Source organism: Natrix helvetica (assembly GCF_964273705.1).
Source record: "Natrix helvetica genome assembly, chromosome: 4".
Classification (NCBI taxonomy): domain Eukaryota; kingdom Metazoa; phylum Chordata; class Lepidosauria; order Squamata; family Natricidae; genus Natrix; species Natrix helvetica.
In genome coordinates, this window is record NC_138550.1 from 129,967,338 (window position 1) to 129,988,356 (window position 21,019).

Sequence of the window (21,019 nt, forward strand, 5' to 3'; positions counted from 1 at the left end):
TAGATAGATAGATAGATAGATAGATAGATAGATGATAGATAGATAGATAGATAGATAGATAGATAGATAGATAGATAGATAGATAGATAGATAGATAGATAGATAGATAGATAGATGAAGGCTGGCCTCCATCACCCCTGCTTGTTTAATGAAGTACTCACAGAGCTGGACTTAGTTATTCCTTTAATTAAATTTACTGAACTGGGAGAGCAATTATGTTTTCACAGTGGCACATCACATTTTAAATGAGCACCAAGCTTTGCTTTTTCTTCACTTGAATTCCCTTTGTGTACCACAAGTTCCTACATAAAACGTTAAGTTCAGAGGTAAAGATGCACATTAGAAAATTTTAAAAGGGCTGAATATCTTTTTGCAGAATTGTGGAGCAACAGTTACTTCTTACCACACAATTGTATAAGAGGAAAAGACGTGGATGCTTTGATTTTATAATGATGTTATATATTTTTTCCAGTTACAATGTTTTTAACTGGAAAGGATTGGAGTGAATTCCCAAAAGAATGGAAAGTCTTATACTAGATGAATTTTTCTCTTTTCATTAGGAATAGAATTTTCTAAGTCCCAATATCAATTGAGCAAAAGAATGTGTTGTGTTCTTTTCCCTCACAAATTTTCTGCTTGCAGTGTATTATATTATTTATAATAACAAACACCTACATTTATACAAGTGGAAGAAACAGATGCAGCTATCTCTGTTTTAACTCTTAAGAAGCATGTTTTATGGGATTCCATTTTAGCAAAAATGGAATGGAGAAAAAATACACACTTTTCTGTTACAAGATTATTATTTTTCACATCTATCTTAGTAAAAGTGCAGGAACTTTTCACTTCACAACTGCAAATTTCAAATGACTAATTTAGTGATAATTACAAAAGAATTAATATCCATAAATTTATATATGAAGCTGCATATATAACCTATTTCCTGCATCCTATATCCAACAAATATGTGCAAAGTGAACACATCAGTGAATTAATATTGAGCATCATATATACTAACAATGAATTCATTCCCATTTTCTACATATAAGTTAATATTTTGCTGGCTAAAATGATTTCTACAATCAAAATAAGCATGAATTAAGTCAATTAAGTCCTTGATTTAACAACCATTCATTTAGTGATTTATTTTCACACATGCAACCATTGCAACTACAACATGATCATGACCATGTGATCAAAATTTAGATGTCTCACTTGGCAATAGAAAATTTGGGCTCAATTATGGTTGTAAGTCGAGGATTACCTATATTAATAATCAACTGAAATTCTGATATACTGATTGAAGCTGAATATTTACAGGTTGTCTTCCCCAAGGATGGATGGTGCCTGTGGAAATGCTGCTTTCTGGTGTCAGCATATAAACTCCAAAAATGTTTTTTGTTAAATGCATTTCATATCATTTATAGCCAATTAAGAAACTGGAAGGTTTATATTATTACCTTCATTTTTTCATTTTTTTTAATTATCCTGAATCTGAAGTATGTGAGGCAACTTAACCTTTATAATAAAGCTGCTGCCCCAATCACCTAATAATTTGTTTTAGGCAGCAAGTCCATGCTGGGTATGTAACTATGGGTTTCATTTGCATTTAAAATGCAGTTATAATTTTTTCATTCTTACAAAACCAAGTCAGTAATTATAACCAAAGATGCTTGGGATTTTATTTTAATGGAAGCTCTAACTGCCATATATTGTATACTAAGTGCTTATGCTTTTAGTTTTACTTAAAAAGAACAACACTCTGATCCTCTTGTAAAAATGAAGTACTTTTCTAGTGAACTTTGTTAGGACCACATCTGCCATCCTCAGTTCATATTGACCATTGTGTATTTTTTTTATTTAAATGCAGAGGCACACAGACAACACCACACCCTGGCCATTTCAGCATACTGTATCCAGTTCCCCACAAGAGAGATTGAGATGAGGTGAGATGGACAGCATACACATTTAATAAATAAAAAAGCAAGCAGACCCACACCTTAAGTTTTCCCACAGTTATTTTCCATTGCCTTTGCCTCTCCCTTCTACTCCAGTCCTAGAATTTCAATCATCAATAGACACATAGAGATAAATCACATTTACACACTATTCAAAAAAGAATTGAGTTAAAAGCACTTAGAGTTTATTCTTGCCATCAATACACAAGAATCTAAGCACTTAATGGTCCAAGGTAAAATGCTAGAGAAGGGTCAGTGGAATTCATGGGAAGAGGGCTGGTTTTGGGTCTTTTGGTGCTGCACAATGATTCCAGACTGGTGATGTGTTTAACCTCACCCTCCAGCTCGGCCTGCTCATTTCCTACACTTATTACTAAAAACCAGTGCACAAGAATCTTCTCAACTATGGTCAGAATCCGATTAGAATTAGATAAGGGTCAATTGCACTTGGCAGGGGGGTGGACTTAGTTTGCTTGAGGTTACCTATTCTAGGCTGATTCCCCCTTTTCACTCTGCCCCAGGTTCTGCCTTTCATTTTCTTGTAACAATCAGGCTCAGAGAGCACCAAGGATTCCACGGTTGTGAAATGTTCCATACTGAAGAAAAGGATATTTTGATTTGAATGTTTACAGCTTCAGTTTCTCAGCTGGGAAAGGGATTGACGCTGTGTAGTACAGTCTTTCCTTTGTGAAACTTCAAGGTTTTCAGTCAATTAGAATTATATAATGTTAGCCCTTCATGGATGCAAGATATTTCCTTGTTTCGTTATGCACAGTAAGGCTTGTGATCAAGGAAAAATAGTGGAAGGGGGAAGTATATAGACTTTACAGCATATTTAATGTTCCATCGTTTATACATCTGAAATTTCAATAAAGAATGAAGACTCATACAGTGACTCAAGAACTACACTATCAACATCAATTTATTTCTTTGTCCATAAATATAAATTTAGCAATTTGGAGTTACTAAGTTACTTGCATTCTTCATACTAGTTCAGTAATTCATAGAAAGACAATTGGAATAGCTAATGGTACTTTAGCATAGCAGTTTCCATTCCCCAATCTTGCAAGGCATTCTGAAGTGTCTTTGTCTTCTGCTAATTTCAGACTATTGAGCACAGATAGAAAACAGAATTAGCCAATTTGTGCTCCCTCTGGTGGACACATAAGAAAGTACACAATGTATTAGATCCTATAGTAAAACTTGTTTAGAAGAGAAGAGGCAATTAGTGAAATCAGCTGAATGTTTTAGCACTCGTAGTTTAATTATTAGTAAATGTTTCAGCATCTCACAGATTTGTGAGATTGTATAAACATAGATCATGTAGTCCACCATTTTATTACAAGAATTAGATAAATATTTGAAAAGCTGTTTAGTTGAGGATTGGGAATTTAAAAACTTGACAGGGCACAGATTTTCTATTTCCAATACCTTGCAATACAGTTTGAAATTAGCACTGTTTGCTGTTGCATTTATCTGTCTGAGATCTCCATGAGTTAATTCTGTTCTCCCACCAGAAGACTATTATGCAAATTCAAACTGAGTTAGAGATTTAAGTCCTATGGCCTTGGTCCCCATAGCAAACAAAATGAATTATTAACACCATTATTGCATTCAAATTTCACTATATGCTATGTGCATTTTGGATATGCGTGAGTATATTTACACACACACACACACACACACACCACGACTTACAACAGTTCATTTAGTGACACTTCAAAGTTACAATGACACTGAAAAAAGTTATGACCATTTTTCACACTTACGACCATTGCAGTATCCCCATTGTCATGTGATCTACATTTGGATGGTTCCTATTTATGACAGTTGCAATGTCCTGGAGTTATGTGATTATATTTTGCAAACTTCTGACAAGCAAAGTCAATGGAGAAGCCAGATTCACTTAATAAGTATTAAATTAGTGTTACTAATTTAGTAACCTTAGTGATTCGCTTAACAAATGTGGTAAGAAAAATCATAAAATGGGGCGAAGCTCACTTAACAGATTTCTCACTTAGAAACATAAATTCTTGGCTGAATTGTGGTTATAAGTTGAGGATCTCTGTGTGTGTGTGTGTGTGTGTGTGTGTGTAAGCATGTATTTCAGATGAACTGGCAGAGAAACAAAAATAACCAACACGGTTTCAGTGCTAAAAAAAAGAGGAGATTGTGGGATATAGACACGGGTGGGGCCAATCCAGGAATAATGCAATGAATGTGGGTAGTGGTATTTATATTATGGAAATTAGTTTTATATAAATACAGCACAACAGCATAGGTTTTTTCCAAGTGCCAATTGCAGAGATAAATTTATTACATCATAAACATCTTGTTTTATTTTAAGACAAAAAAAGAAGGTAATTGGGTTGTTTTAAAGCTTTCTACCATTATTATACCAGGTCAGAAGTCGCTCTTTTCCAGCCTAGGAAGGAAGTAGTGGCAAACCATTTCTGAAAAACTTCTTAGAGAACTACAGTGTTGTTCTGTTTTTGTACCTTCAATCAGCATTGACTTCTAGGCAGTTACTTAGGAGTTGATGCTAATTGAAGGTACAAAAACAGAACAACACTGTATACTTTGAAACCGTTTTGCTATGGGGTTAAAACAGTCACCGTGATGTCCTCAGGACTGGATGAAAGTGAAAGAACTACACATGATTGGCTAGGAAACAGTTTATTTGGAAATTCACTAAAAGCAGCAGCAACCAGGAAATTAAACCGAAGGCTGGGCCATAGGTTGTTTAGAATAAATTTGTAATGTATGTGTAAAGGAATGTTTAAATCAGAGGTGTCCAAACTTGGGAACTTTAAGACTTGTGGACTTCAACTCCCAGAATTGCTGGCTGGGGAATTCTGGGAGTTGAAGTCCACAAGTCTTAAAGTTCCCAAGTGTGGACACCCCTGGTTTAAATATAAACTATTCCCCCCAAAGCACATGGATTTCTGAAATACTCTCTTGCAAATGTGGATCAGGTGACACTTGCCTTTTCTTTCCACATCTTCTCTCTTTCGGGATAAGGACAAACACATCACTTCCTGAAGGTGACACAGTGACTTCTTCTGTGGACAACAGCATTCCCGTTGCAGCTGCATAAGGTCTTCTAAAGTTCAACACATCAAACGCTTGCAATATTAGACCAGGAAACCTTTTCTTTATTGTACTTTCAGCAGAACACATTTGCATTTCATCTGCATTAGATAACGGTGCACACTGCTCTGCCACTATTGTAGGCTGAATCTTTCCTATAATTTAAAAGCAGTTCCTTGCAACATGAAATCTGCTTTCCTGTAAAGCGCTTTGAAGTGAGAATTATGTCAAGCTCTCACTGAATTGCTCCCATAGAGAGGAAACAATTCAACCTGGAATGTGGTTTATTGAAGCTAATTAAAAAACGTGACCTGCTTCATGTCACTATAGATCAAGTTTTATATTTTCAGATTTTCTGTAAGTGAACCTTATATCTTCCCAATCATTCTTCTCCTTTATTGTCCAGTGCCCTTTCCAATTCCAAAAGCTGATTGAATGCTGAAGTTTTGTAAGTTCTTTTTTTTTCCGCGTTCCCCGTTACATGTTCTCTAGGACTTGATCTACAGCTGTACAAATTGAATTAGCTTTTTTACTATTGCTTGTGTTCATTTCTTCCTCATGAAATTTCAAAATAACTCTCCTATTATTCAGTAAAATAAATTAAGGGATTAAAATTTACAATCCTAAAATATCAGCAGTGTTTTTAAGAATCTGTCCAGTAGAGGTAGCTCTCAACTTACAACCACAATTGAACCCAAAATGTATGTTGCTAAGTGAGAAATTTGTTGTGAGTTTTGTCCCCATTTTACAACTTTACTTGTCACATTTGTTAAGTGAATCACTGCAGTTGTTAAATTAGTGAATTTGGTTTCTCCATTGACTTTGCTTGTCAGAAGTTTGCAAATGGTGGTCAAGTAATTCTGTGACACTGCAACTGTCATAAATGTGAATCAGTTGTCAAACATACGAATGTAAATCACTTGACCATAGGGATGCTGCAACGGTCAAAAGTATGAAAATTGTTATAAGTTGTTTTTTAAGTGCTGTTGTAACTTTGAATGATCACTAAGCCAACTGTTGTAAATTGGGGATTACCTGTACTTGTTCTTCAGCCTGTCCTGTTGCTGGAATACAGTAATTCAGCAGCCAGCTAGTAGTTCCAGTCTTCAATCCCATTTGCCATAAATAGCAGGTGGCAAGATTTTTACCTCAAGAATGCCAGGCTTCCTCCAATTGCTCTAAATTCTGAAGCGCCTGCTCTTCCGTGTAGTACAGAATTATAGAATGAAAGTATAGAAAGAAATGAGATGTGTGTGATCACCTGGTACAAATCCTTGCTGTGTACAGGAATCGATTATTCAACAGATAGCCATTCATTCTAGCTTAAAAAGTCATTTAAGAAGAGTCCAATGCCTGCCAAACAAAAGAGGTCATACCAATTAAGAAACTTTAGTTCTTATCTAAAAGCAAAAAATACCTTACCCTTCCTTGCTCAGAAGATATGTTTTTTCTCTGCTCTGCTATTTTATTATCCAGAAAATGCATTTTTCTTAACTTACTTGTAAGTTAGCAATGTAAGAGCATACGATCAGGCTTTCTGTATCTGCTTACATGTTATATTGGAACCTAGAGAGAAGCTAGAGATTCTTTTGAGATATTGCCAGGCTTACTGAATTGTAATAAGAGATCCCTCATCTTTTGGTGTTTATTTTAAATACACTAGGTTGAGTTGGGCTTGGGTTCATGACCTACAGCAAGGTTCCCCAACCTGTGGGCTGCAGCCCACTACCAAGCCGTGGCCTTTGGCCACTGGACCACATGACTGGCTTGCATATGCATGCATATACACACACACAAACTTGTGCTAGTGTCGTGCAGGCAGTCACAGCCCCGTTTGCATCACGTGCATGCTCGTAGCCCTGTTCGTGCATGCGTGTAAAGGCTTCTGCTCCTTCCCCCCCCCCGGGCCGCCAACCCAGAAAGGTTGGGAAACTCTGACCTACAGTATATGAGTACCATGGGCTTGATCGCAAATAATAATAGACATAACATGCATAGACAACGCACCTTGGATCTTTTATTTAATTCAGAGTACTTATTATAGTGATCTGAATGTTGGGGACATTATCACAAATTATTAAGATTGCAATTGGAAATTAATTAGAGCATCCTAGAAGAGTTCTTCAGTCAAGGATAAAGTTCAGATGCAGCATGAATTGCACTATTAGATAAAGCTTTGCCAGAATGTGGATGAAAAAGGATGCCCAACGTGGTCTTTTTAGGCCTATCAGCAGCCTTGAATACCATCAAATATGACATTGTTCCAGGCTGCCCACAGTGCTGAGAATTGAGGGTACTGTATTATGGTGGCTGCATATGTTTTTTGAGATATGATTGTAGTTGGTGGTGGGGGAATAGGAACAGATGGATTTGATGGCTACTTTCCCTCCTCTCTATAATAGAACATTTATATTAAGTCTCTTGGAGAAATCATCCAAAGATACTGTGGTTTGATCATGATCAACATGCTGTCGAATACAGTTGTATATCACTTCTAGGCCAGAATGGTGCCATTAAAGTCCTGTTCTGATGTGTGGGGGCTGTAAGAATTTGGATGGGAGAAACTAGAATTTAAACTGAATCCTAGTAACATAGAATTTTTGTTTGTCTATCTGAGTTCACTGTCAGCTCCAAAAGTGCCTTTTAAGAGAGTAAAATTGCCCCTAAAGAACAGGTTCTTGAGGATTCTCCTGGACTCAACAGACCTTAGGTGGGAACCTGGCTTGGGAGTAGGAGTGTTTTTCTTCAGTTTCAGTTACTGCACTAGTTAAAATTTATCTGGTAATGGAAGAGTTTGGCAGCACCTTAATTAATTAGGGAATTTATACTTCAGCAATGTTCCCAGCAGATGCTTTGTTTGTTTGTTTGTTTGTTTGTTTGTTTGTTTTGAAACATTTGATGCAACTTTCTGTATCCACAACCATTTTAATTATTTTTTTCATCATGGCTTCTGTGACATGCATAAATGGGTTCCATACTTATGTAGAAGCCCCATTAAAATCTTCAAAGGCTGAGAAATGTGTTGAATGGTATATGCCAAAAGGCACAGTTTCTGCTTCCTCACAGTTCCTTTTCAGTTGCTGTAGTAACTTTGAGAGTTTTTTCTCCATCAAGGCTTAACTAAATTAGCTTATATTTTCTCTTTTATTTTCTCATCTAAAAATATTGCTGTTAATGATGATAATCAAGATAGTGATAATTGGTAATATACCTGTGCCCCTAGAGATTGAGCTGGTAAAAGGTCTTCTTAATAAGGTATAAACTAGCAGAAAGTTGTCATTATGAAAAAGTAATCTCTTTGCTTTCTCTGTCTGGGAGAGGTTGATACTGTGAACTTATAGAAACCTGTCTACATTTCCCCAAAATGTGCAAATTAAATACAAGGGAACCAGTTATTCAATTTTTGGCCTCCAGTTTGGAAAAAAAACTACTTTTGGCAATCAAGATATCAATATCAAGACTTTAAGCTTAGTCCCTATTTGTCTTCTACACCATTGCTGCCCAATGTGCTCTGCATAAGATCTGATGAGGGTGATGATATCCAGTTTTAATTTCCAAGTTTCAAAGTGTTTAAAACAAGGGTCTCCAACCTCCAGTGCTGCAGCCCACCACCAGGCCTTGAGCCGTTCAGAACTGTGGCTTGCCAGCCACTCGCACAGAACCATCCTCCCTCCTCCCAGTCTGCAAAGCCAGAAAGGTTGGGACTCTCTGATTTAAAATATTAATAAATATTTATTCAATATTTTAAATCAGAGAGTCCCAACCTTTCTGGCTTTGCAGACTGGGAGGAGGGAGGATGGTTCTGTGTGAGTGGCTGGCAAGCCACAGTTATTAATAAATATTAATAAAATGTGAATTTATGCAGTATATTTCAAGAGTTGTTTCTCAGATGCTATCAAAACACAAAAGTTCAATAGGGTTAACAAAGTGTTACGAATCTTTATAAAGGTACATTTCAACAATATATTTCATGGTCTTAACTAATTTGATAACTAGTCATACTTGTCTATTGATTAATGAGCCTTTAATTTTAAAGGAATTCAACTACTGTTAAATAAAATTATTCAACATACAGACTAGAGTATATTGTGCAGTGTATCACAAGTCTGACATAAGTTTGCTGCCCATAACCTTATTGAGATCCATATTAACTTTTTTCTCCTTTTAAACAAAATATGCAACAAGCATCATTTGTGGGAGTCTACTATCCAGATTACATGTCTGAAAAGATGTGTTTGTAGGGATGAAAGCAAGTGCATTCCAAGTCATAAATTGATTGATTTATGGTGACCACACAGATAAAGCAAGACGTATATCCAAGTCACAAGTTTGAGAGTCAAGTTCTTTGAGAAAGGTTAGAGAAAAGTAAGAGATTAGCTATGGACAGGTGGAATGTTGTGCTTTACAATCTTTCTTGGAAGTCAGGGTTAGGGTTAGGGTCCAGTCTTTCTTGGAAGTCAGGGTCTTATTTATACTTACTGAAGATATGTCTTCATTCCAGCCCAGATGGTCTTATTTATCTCTTAGGTCAGGCATCTAGGTAAGTTGATCTCTTCTGAAACCTTTCATACCTTATTTTCATAGCCAGTTGTATGGCTGCAAAATGGCACTATCATTATTTATGTTGCAACTTTAAACATACTTCTGCATAGTTGGATTCTTCTGCTCCAGACTCTCACTCTTCTCTACCTATGATAAACAACTTCCATCAACAGTTGTCCATTTGTTTATATAACTTACATCATTTTTTTATGTTGCCTCTTTCCATCCCAAATTGCACTTTTATAATGGTCGGAAGAGGACTCTTGTCAACATTGGCACTGCTATAAAGAGAACACCTCCATCCTTTTGCAAGCTGTTTAATAATTCTAATTGCTTTGGTTTTGTTTGAACAGACTATTTAAGCAGATAAATTTACTGAGAAAGAAGATCACACCATTTTATTCATTGTTGGTGCATTAGTGTTTATATTCAATTGCTGTATATTTACAAAAGAGAATTAAAATCTTCATTTACTGAATTAACACTGCATATCTTTGGTACAGATAAGAAAGATAAAGATACTGGAAAAAATAAATAATAGAACTAATACATACAGATCAATAGCACAATGTAAGATTTAAGTCATAAATGATCCTGTATATTTTGAATGGCACATAGCGTAATATAATTCTGATTTACCATTGCTTTATTACCATATTCTACCATATTGGAGATTATTGTAATACATTGTATAAATTATTTTCTGTCCAAATATTGGCAATCTTTTCTCATCACCATTTTGCAGCCAGATTTCTGCACCATTTTTCTTTTCCCTATTCATATATAACATATGCTGTTTTCTTGAGGTGATTGAAGAATAAATGAGAAAAGTTATAAATTGGGTACTTGCATGTTTGGGACACAATCTCTGTGTGTCACACACATATACCTATATTTTAATATTCTAATGAAATCTAAAATTTGGGAATTGTAATCTATTTGGCAAATTGAAGACAGATAATTGATAGAAAAAACCCTTTGAAATGTGTATTCTGTATGAATGCACGTTTCCCAGTCAAATGTAGTGAATATAATTAGTTAACATCACTGTCTTATCTATTTGAGATTTATTTTGAGATAGATTTTCTCAAAAAGAATTTTTAAAAAATGAATATCAAAAGTTATAATAAAAAATAATGGAACTAAAGGAATATGTGTAGAGCTGGAAAACTACTCTCAATAAACTAAATTTACATTATTATATTTCTAATAGGGAATTCAACAGAGAATTCATTCATTATATATGTGAATAGCTGGTGCTTTAATTTTATAGGAAGTAAAAACAGAAAGAAGCATTGTTATTTTATAGCAAGTAATGATAAATATACTATTATTTTATACCCATTTAAATGACTTTTATTGTAACTTGCCACACATCAATTCCCATTGTCAAAGCATGATTTTAGGACAGTATTATTGTTGGTTGTACAGTCAGCCAGATGTTTAGACTGGATTTGGCAATTTTGTCTTACCTATCAACTACTTTCCAAGTTCCTGGGATAGGGAGATGTGGTAGGACAAACACTGGTGATGTAATAATTTTGCAATATTTCAGGGAGAGTTATTACTTATGCTTGGTTCATAATATATGTTCTGATACATAATTCAAGGAGTTTTGAACAGTTCCTCTCCAGGTACGGTATAACTTGTGGCTTTTTTAGGTAAAGAAGCAGTTTCACATGAGCTGGAATCTTCACAGTTACAGCTTTGCAAATTTTGAACTGTATATAGAAATTGATTACATAGACAGGATTTGTCTCTCCCTACAAATTGAAAACTTCCTGGTACTTTCTGCATTCAAAACCTGGATGGAACTCCTGAGTGACAGTTTATTCTTAAATCTTCTGAACTGTATGTAGCAACATAACTGATTTACAGAGAGTCTCCATGCAAGTCAAGGAATAACTTAACTGCTCATCGCTGAATATTTGATAGTGAGAAATAAGGTGTTCTTATGAGTAGAGATAGTGAATATTTATCATGATGTATGGATATTGATATTCTTCTCCCTCTTGACTTTGTTTAATCACTTCTTAAACTTAAGCAACCATTACTGCATATTCAAATGATAAATTCCATTCTTTAATTGATAATTTTGTCCATACTGAATCATTACTTAATTGATTTATAATTAAACATAAACATCATGATTTCTTATTTATTTAGCCTTTTTAAAAGCTTAAAAGCTTGAAGATTATAACTTTTTTGTGGAGAAACCTTTTTAACTTCAAATTATTTTGGTTGTCCTTTCTTTCCTGCATGTGTTCCAGCTGTTTTCCTGTAGATATGGCGGGAGGGGCTACAGCTGGGTTTAGTCACAGCCTGATTGGTCCAGAAACTGAGGGAAATTTCTTAAAGTATCCTTCCTTCCCTATTGGCTCTCAGTTTCCTCTGTCTTTGGTCAAAGTATTAGCTTTGGCTTCTTTGAGGTATTGAATTTTGTTCTTACACTATATTGCCAAAAGTATTTGCTCACCCATTCACATAATCAGAAGCAGTTGTGAGCGAATACTTTTGGCAATATATTGTATTTCTAATTCAATATAGTGTATTTCTAATTCAATTGATTCAAATTTCTTTAAATTTTTGGACTGCTGGCCATAGAGTCTGATCTGTCAGCCAAATAAGGAGGTAGGAGTGTCGGGGTCTCCTACCTCTGGGCCTGGGGGTGCTTTGCCCAGTCCCTGGGTGCACAGAGGTGACAGTGTCTCATTTGCAGCCGAGCACAATCTGAGGCTTAAGGGACAATGTCTCTGCTTCATCCTTCATTGCTTCTAGTCTCCAGAGCGCCGCGGCTTTAACAGCCTCGCTGTGGCTTCAAAAGCCCCACCGCGGCTTCAAAAGCCCCACTGCGGCTTCAAGAACTTCGCCGTGGCTGGGAAAGGCGCACCACTAATTGAGCGGCCACTGTGGCTCAGAAACAGCATGCCGTGGCTTGAACAGCAGCCGCAGCATTAAAGGCAGCACCGCGGCTCATAATTGGTGCTGTGGCTCCAATCTGCTGTACTCACAAAGGAGACCGAAGAGAGAGACTTGGCTCGCCGCAAGGCCATTGCCTCAGAGCCATTGCACCAGGCAGCCTCCTCTTCTTGCCACAAGACGTGGTGGCCATTTTGGGGTGACCTCATGGAAGCGGCCATTTTTTGAGGCAGAGGCCTGCATTGCAGCCATTAATCGAGGCCAGCAGGCGATTTCTCCTCTTGGCCACAGGCCACAATGCAGCCATAGATCGAGGCCGGCGGGCTCCTGAACAGATTACCACCAAACTCAAGCCACGTGAGTAAAGCATGGCCTTCACAGTTCCCAAATCAGCACAGGCTTCTATGGGGATCCACATTGAGGTGGCAGAAGAAGGCCAGGGCAGCGGCTGCCAGGCCATCTGCTGACCAGTGCCCTTCTAGAGCTGCTGTGAGAGAGGAGTTAAGAAGGCAGAAGGCCTTGGAAAAACAAGTGGCCAGGGCAGAGAAACAAGCACAGACTACTAGGCCCGAATCTCCTTGCAGTTCCAGGTCCCCAGTGAGGCCCAGCCTTCATCACTCTGCCTCACCTTCTAGAGACTTTAGCCCTTCCTCCCCTTCTATCTCCCCTGCTAGACCTCGCAGACAGATGGCCTCTCCAAGATAGTATAGGGAGGGGGGAAAGGATCCATTGGAAGGGGGTCTTGGAACTACTTCCCGGCTTCACACCTAGCACCCAGGGCCCTTCAACCCTTGGGCCTTTGGATGACGACCTGAGATCTCTAGCTCCTGCCTGAAAGTATGAGGAGACTCATTTCCTCTGCAATAACCAAGGGCATTGCCTCAGGCCTTTCCCAACAAGAATGCTCTTTGCAGGGGATGGCAAGGCCTCATTCTGACTCCAGGCACCCTAGATCTCCATCCTCTTCTCGTGGTCAAGGTCCGCCTAGGGCCCCTTCCCCATCGTGGTTAGCGAGGGCTCAGTACTAGGAGAGGGTGCACATCCAGACCTGTAGTTTTCTGAGGACGAGGACACCGTCCCTCCTGATCCCCCAGCCTTTCCTGGCCTCTTTGCCCCCCCCCCGGCATTCAAACCTCTTCTGCATAAGGCGAAGAAGACTACTCAGATTGGAACTGGGTCCCACCCGTGTCCTAACATAGGGATCCCAACTGGCTATGTTTATAAATCCCAATACGGATAAGGAGGAAGTTCCAGCCCCTCCACTTTTTTTGGAAGAGGTCAAAAACCAGTGGACTCGGCCTTCCTCTTTGCCCAATCCGGGGAGCATTGACCGCCGCTTCTATAATATGGATCAGGCTTTCTCCCAAGCTCTTCAATTTCCTTTCCTTTCAGCCCAGGACTCTGGGAGCTAGGGTCTCTTCTGCCACGATAGGCAGATAGTTACGACAGGCCATATTACAGCCCACTCCCTGTGGAGTGCCACTACCATGGCTGCGTGGGCCACTGGGCACCCTCTGGAGGATATATGTAGGGCAACCACCTGGGCTTCTCCAACACCCTTTATCCGACACTATCTGCTAGACCGTTTCGCTTCAGTGGATGCGTCTTTCTTCAACAGGTGGCGACCTCCCCTCCACTGGGGTCAACATGCCGCTCTGGGACCTAGCTTGGGTATGTCCCAGCTGTAGCCCCTCCTGCCATATCTACAAGAAAAAGAATTTCCCAATAAATATGCTGGTTGGGGAATTCCCTGAGTTGAGGTCCACACAGCTTAAAGTTGCCAAGGTAAAGAAATACTGCTTTTATTCCATAAAACAGAATTTTCAATTTTAGCACTTTTTTTTTTAGATGAGTTCTTCTGACGGCCTTAATATAAGTAAACTGTACTAATAACCTTGGTCATCCTACTGTCACTTTTTTTCTTCCCAATCAACTATAATTGCTGGGGGGGGGGTGATACCTGAGAGATCTTATACTCATTGCACTCTTCAGTTGTAGGAGCAATATGTTTAGTCTTGTTTTCTGTTGTTTTTTAAAACAAGTTCTCTATACAGACTTGTACTTGGAAGTTGCATTGCAAAAACAAAACATTGCCATGAGGAAGAATACTTTGCTCTGCTATTTGATCTGAAAAAAATCTTTCCTTTTGAATAGTTTGGAAACAGCTAATATAAGCCAGGTGTCTATGTGCATTGAGGATGCATATACCATAGGAAACCTTCGTATTTGGGCTTTCCCCTTTCGTTTTAGGGGTTCCTTCATAAATCCAGTTTATGTGCAAGGAAACTGTTTTATAAAAAGAAACCAAGAGCAATATTTATATAGTTTATCATTGTTTGAGAGAAATGTTCTATTGTGAAGAAGAATAAATGTTCTATTGTGAAAAGTACTTTTGTTTATTTATTCAAACAAATGAGAAGCATTATGACAGCAAGAAGTTAATTTAGCCATGAAAAGGTTACTTCTTGGCTTCCTGTACCTCTCATGTATAATAATGAAACATGAAAGGATTTTAATTTATAATAAGGTAATCAATCATAGATAATTAGAGTTTATGACAACACTGTTGTTCTGTATTACTTCACTGAGGGTTGAAATGGAATATTTTAAAGCTGAAGATCGAGATGAGATAGTATAAGAGAAACCAAACCATTTGTTTGAAGGGAAAAGTTAACATTCTCTCTGAGAGTCTAATATATTTAAATAAGTATCATTAAAAATAACTTGAATTATTACTGCAATCTTAAATGAGAAATTTGCCTTATTACCACTTTAGTACCAAAGCAGTTACATAGTAAATGCTACCTAATAGAATTTGCTGTATATATTTATATCAGCATTTTTTTGCTGATAAATAAATGAAGGGAGATTAGTATAGATCTATTTCGAGCTATTTAGCTCTCATCAGCCAGCCATAACCTTACTGGGATTTGAACTTGGGCTATTTTACATGTTAGGCAGTTATAATAACCTCTAAGCCACAAGCTCTCCACCCTTTATCTATCTATCATCTATCTATCTATCTATCTATCTATCTATCTATCTATCTATCTATCTATCTATCATATATATTGTTTATAGTTGTTTAAGTACAATTACCATACTGGCATAAATAAATTATGTACCTAGACTGGAATTATGTCTTCTCATAGCAGTCACGGAATACTGCGAAGACCATATTTTTGTCATGTTGGTTTTTTCCCCCTAACATTAACTAATCATAAATATGTGTCTTGTAGCAATATACCAAATATTGCATTGCTTTTTCATGGCTAATAATTCCTTATGGTATTAAATAATTAAATGGTTACTAATCAAGTTGTAATTATGTTTTTTTTTTGTTTATTTTGATAAACTCTTGTTTTCCTGTCAGAAATCCTGTCTTTCAATTATCTTAGTAGCATCTGTCCCAGAGACAGAATATAGTAGTAATACTTGGTAGCTTTCCAATTTCACAACTATTTCCCTCCTCTTTTGGTTATCAAAGTTTCTAATTGAAATGAAGGCATCTATTTCTGACTAGAAATAACAGGTAATGAAGATTTACAGGAAGTGCAAATGGAGGCAAAGACTGGAATGGAAGCTTTGAAGGAACATAAAGAGAAATAGTAGGGGGAGAAGATTGAATTTAGATGGCAGAGAGAATATGCAAAAGAAATAAGAGAAGGTCCCCCTACATTTGCAAAGATGTTTAATATAGTCATATTTAGTTTTCTATATTTTCTTAGTGAAAGTGTTTGTCGTTAAAAAAGGTTCCATAAAATAAATATTATTCTGATCTTAAGATCATCTGAAATATTTGTATTCTATGCATGCATAAAAAAATACATGTTTTTTAAAAATTCCAAATAAACTGTTTTTAGTATAAACTATATAACAAGGCCCCAAATTCCTACAGTTCTGGTTTTTCTATCTTACGGATATAAAAGAGAAGACAAAAGATATTTTATTTTTAGCTAAAGCTTGTTTCACTCTGCCTGCTTACTCAAACGATAGACACAGCTTTGAAAAAGCCAGAAGCCATATACTGTAAATTATGTATGCAGTATAAGCTTGGAACTATGTAACTGTAATATTTAGATCATTTAAATTAACCCTTGACTTAAATTGTGAGAAACTAGTATCACAATTAAATGCATGCTTATACCTGAATAGAAGAGCAGTAATCCTTACTTTGCTTACAGTCTTAGTAAAAGGCATGCTTTTCAGTGTTGGTGTGATGAAACACATCAGCTAGAATGACCCACTGCTTTAGCTCAGCTAGCAAATGAAGGGGTGGGGAAAAAGAGAAGGCTCTGTTGCTACAGTGGTGATATCACACACCATTGCTAACATGTGGTTGGCTATTTTATGTTTCAGATCACTGCTTGTAGTGGAACACAAAGAAACCGCAGAGACTTCCGCATCCTTCAGTGAGAAGAAAGAAACCAACAGAGCAAGATTAATACTGGCTTGTTTCTGGTGGCTTGTTTGTACAAAAGCCACCTGGGGAGGGGTGGGGGGCTGGGGGGCAAGAAAGAAGGAAACATCCCTGATATTTAACGAGCTGTGAAATGAAGCACTGCTGCTTCTCCTGCTAGCCTTCAGATTCCAAGGTCCATCTGCTATTCATTGTGCTTAATATACATGTTTCTGCACCGTGCATTTAGAAGATCCCAGAAAGGAATTCAAAACGGCTGCGGGGGAAAAGCCACCAAACATGCCTACAGAAACACTACAGACAGGTAGCATGGTCAAACCTGTCAGTCCTGCCATCACTTTCACTTCCGCTGTTCCTCTCCGCATCCTAAACAAAGGACCTGATTATTTCCGCAGGCAAACAGAGCCTAATCCAAAAAGACTTAGTGCTGTGGAGAGGCTGGAAGCTGACAAGGCAAAATATGTGAAAAGCCAAGAAGTCATCAACGCCAAACAAGAACCCGTGAAGCCAGCAGTGCTTCCAAAGCCGCCAGTGTGCCCTGCAGCTAAGCGAGCCTTGGGCAGCCCTACCTTGAAAGTATTTAGCAACAATGCAAAGACTGAGAGTGGTGTCCAGAGAGAGAACCTGAAGTTGGAAATTTTGAAGAACATTATAAACAGTTCAGAGGGCTCCAGTTCAGGTTCAGGTCACAAACACAGTTTGCGAAATTGGCCTCCCCTCAAATCTGATACAGGAGATTTAAATCGTCACTCATTTGCAGAATCCCTAAAGGTTTATCCCACCCACAGTTCTAACAGTCCGCAAGAAAGCAGCTCCAGTATAAATAGAAGGCTACTGGAACAATCAGCAGAATCTTTCTTGCATGTTTCGCATAGTTCCTCAGACATTAGAAAAGTATCCAGTGGTAAACCTTTAAAAGCAATACCCTGCAGTAGTTCAGCTCCACCTCTGCCTCCAAAACCCAAAATTGCAACCATCACTACATTGAAATCACCAGAGATGGACTCAGTGGAATCAACTTGTGGAGTAAGCAGAAGACCTTCCCTTCAACGATCAAAGTCGGACTTAAGTGATAGATACTTTCGAGTTGATGCAGACGTTGAAAGGTTCTTTAACTACTGTGGACTTGATCCTGAAGAGCTTGAAAATCTTGGAATGGAAAACTTTGCAAGGGCTAACTCTGACATTATCTCTCTCAACTTTCGCAGTGCAAGTATGATCAGTTCAGACTGTGAACAGTCTCAGGACAGCAACAGTGACCTTAGAAATGATGACAGTGCCAATGACCGTGTGCCATATGGTATTTCTGCAATAGAAAGAAATGCCAGAATCATCAAGTGGTTATACAGCATCAAACAAGCTAGGGAGTCACAGAAAGTATCGCATGTGTGAGTGAGTTATGGAAAGGGGAGGGGGGATGGCAAAGAAAGACTAATTTGTGTATATTCAGTTGTGAAGGGTTGTGAAGTCTACTTGAAGTCTTAATACACTTCTCAGATCTCTTTTTATGTTCCTTGTTGTGCAATGTTTTCAAGTTGCATGCCTGTCAACATGTGAACTGACCTGGCTTCTACTTGAATAATAACTAGCTACAGAGCCTGGCTGAGCATACACACATTATCTGCCAAAAGTTTAAGACCAGAATCTAAAGAGGACTTTTGTCTTTAAGTAAATTGTTTACATTGAATGGTAATATGGCTTCTTTATAATAGATTGTAGTCTGTTGAAGTTGTGTGGTTTTTTTTTTAACATTTGGCCCCTTTTTGTATTTTAAGCACAACTTAATTTGCTTAAGAAAGAAAAAGATGAGACATGCAAAAATAAGGTTATGGTAACCCCCTAGCTAGAACCACATAGTAGTTTGTGGAAAAAATGGATCAAATGAAGTTTCTGTTACCTACAATGCATAATGTATTTTGTTTCATTCTTTGTTGTTTTTCTTTTCAAGCTGTGTGCCAAGGTTTTCTGTTTTAATATTCTAATCAGAGACCCCTTTATACATGCATTCTTCCTACGATCTTTTTATAAATACTATACGTGGTTATGAAAGTGTTACAGACTTTTAAAACTACTATTGTGGATTGTGATTTTGAAAAAGATCTGTCATATGTTAGTTTTCCTAATAATAGGCAATTTTATTTTTATTTTATTTTTATTTTTTGGAAAGCAACTAAGATAGTGAACAATGAAAATGATGATGCCTTTAAAGGAAGGTTCCTTGTCTTAAACTTTTGATGGGAGTTGTTAAATCCTGTTTGCTGATCTTGAATGCCTTTAAAATAGACAAAGCACATCATGATTACAAGCTCCTGCTGCTGACTACATTTTTGTAGACCTGTTTGAGCATTTCATGAATAGAAAATGGAAATACACAGCCATAGCAGTGTAAGAACTTCTTACCCCAAAATTTAACACACAATATAGCTGAATTATATCTGAGAAAGTGTCATTATGTTGTCTTAAATATGTTATATCTTAAGACTGTGGAAGTTTGTTACAGCTCTAGGAACTGTAAAAATATGACAGTATGTAGCTTTATTTTGGGTTGTCCCTTACTCCCGTCCCTCAGTGTTCAGTGCTGCACGTCAATCTGTTACACTTTTTTTTTACAAACTTGTGTCTTCCCAATGGTTTAACTGTCACATCAATGTGGCAGTTGTGGTGCATAGCAGAGAAGTTCAAAGTGCAGTGGTCTATTTCATTATTATTATTATTACTATTCTTATTACTCATGCTTTGAAGTATTTTGCAGCACTATCTTATACTTCGTCAGCTAATAGGAAACTTTTTAATGTGTAAATGCTGTAAGACTTTGTATATATTTCAGTTGTTACGAGATCTTTAAGAAAAGTGTTATGCTAATAAATAGCTATTGTTGCAGCTACTGCTTATGTGTTTTTCTGTTGCTTTTAATTTGTGGTGCAATAATGGAGAAATAAAAGCTAGGGACTAAAATAAAATTTATGATTCAGTGTAGGATGAAATAGGATATTATATAGAAATGCTGTTCTATGTGTAGATAACAAATGTGGAGATTAATTATGAGAAGAAAGCTAACTTCTTTGGGATTCTCTTTCCATTGTTATGTAACGTAGAAAACATGATAAATAATTGATTTAGCCTTCCAAAGCAATTTGTTTTTTAAACCCATATTGAAATATAATTGATAGATTACCACTTTTAAAGGGGCCCATAGAACTACGATTATTATTACATTATCATAATTGTGGGCACAGTTGTGGTTGTATGTCAAGGACTACCTGTATTAAGTACAATTCCCAGTCACCAAAACCAGGGGTCCCCAGACCGTAGCCCACTACTGGGCCTTCAGCCAGTGGTGAAATTCACTTTTTTTTACTACTGATTCTATGAGTGTGGCTTGGTGGCCGTGGTGTGACTTAGTGGGCGGGGCTTGGTGGGTGGGGCTTGGTGGGCGGGGCAAATGAAGGATACTGCAAAATCTCCATTTCCACCCCACTCTGGGGCCAGCCAGAGGTGGCATTTGCCGGTTCTCCAGACTACTCCAAAATTCCGCTACATGGTTTTCCAGAACCTGCTGGATTTCACCCCTGCCTTCAGCTGTTCAGAACTCGGCTGCGGAAGTGGCAGTTGAGCACACGTACGCACATCCCCACTTGCACAAACCGCAGCCATGTGTGTGCATGCTTGCCGCTCACACAGAATCATCCCCTTTCTTCCCACCACTGGTCACAAAGCCGGGAAGTTTGGGAACTACACCTGTTCTTTTGCAGATAGCCTTTGGCTCATGATAGTTGATTTTAATGACCGTTGCAAGTTACAACACACCTCCTCAAAGCTACTTGCAAACCATTTGGGGAATTACAGTGGCTGCCCACAAACATACGACGACAGTCACACTGCTGCATTTTGGGTGTTTGGCAATCCTCACCTTTGCAGCTGTTTGCAGCATCCTGCAGCCACATGATTTATGATTTGAAAGATTTTTTCCCTTTCCTGGCAAAAAAGGTCCATTGGGAAAAATGATTTCACTTAACCACTGCATCATTCACTTAATAACCAACGTAGAAAATGGCTAAAATTTCAACTCCATTCATGTGATGCCTCATCT

The 21,019-nt window shown here is 37.7% G+C and overlaps 1 protein-coding gene across 5 annotated transcripts in view; it reads left to right on the forward strand.

Annotated features, from left to right (window-relative positions):
• The window catches only part of FAM110B (family with sequence similarity 110 member B), a 90,227-nt gene extending 70,419 nt beyond the window's left edge, over positions 1 to 19,808 (forward strand). For 4 of the 5 annotated variants that reach the window (XM_081951726.1, XM_081951722.1, XM_081951724.1 and 1 more), the window contains exon 2: positions 16,869 to 19,808. In XM_081951726.1, coding sequence (XP_081807852.1) covers positions 17,209 to 18,321 — 1,113 coding nt within the window. In that variant the 5' untranslated portion in view covers positions 16,869 to 17,208 and the 3' untranslated portion in view covers positions 18,322 to 19,808. Of the gene's footprint in view, positions 1 to 1,872; positions 1,947 to 16,868 lie in introns of all 5 variants that reach the window. The other variant, XM_081951725.1, reaches the window with a different exon arrangement.
• Positions 19,809 to 21,019: the final 1,211 nt, after the last annotated feature.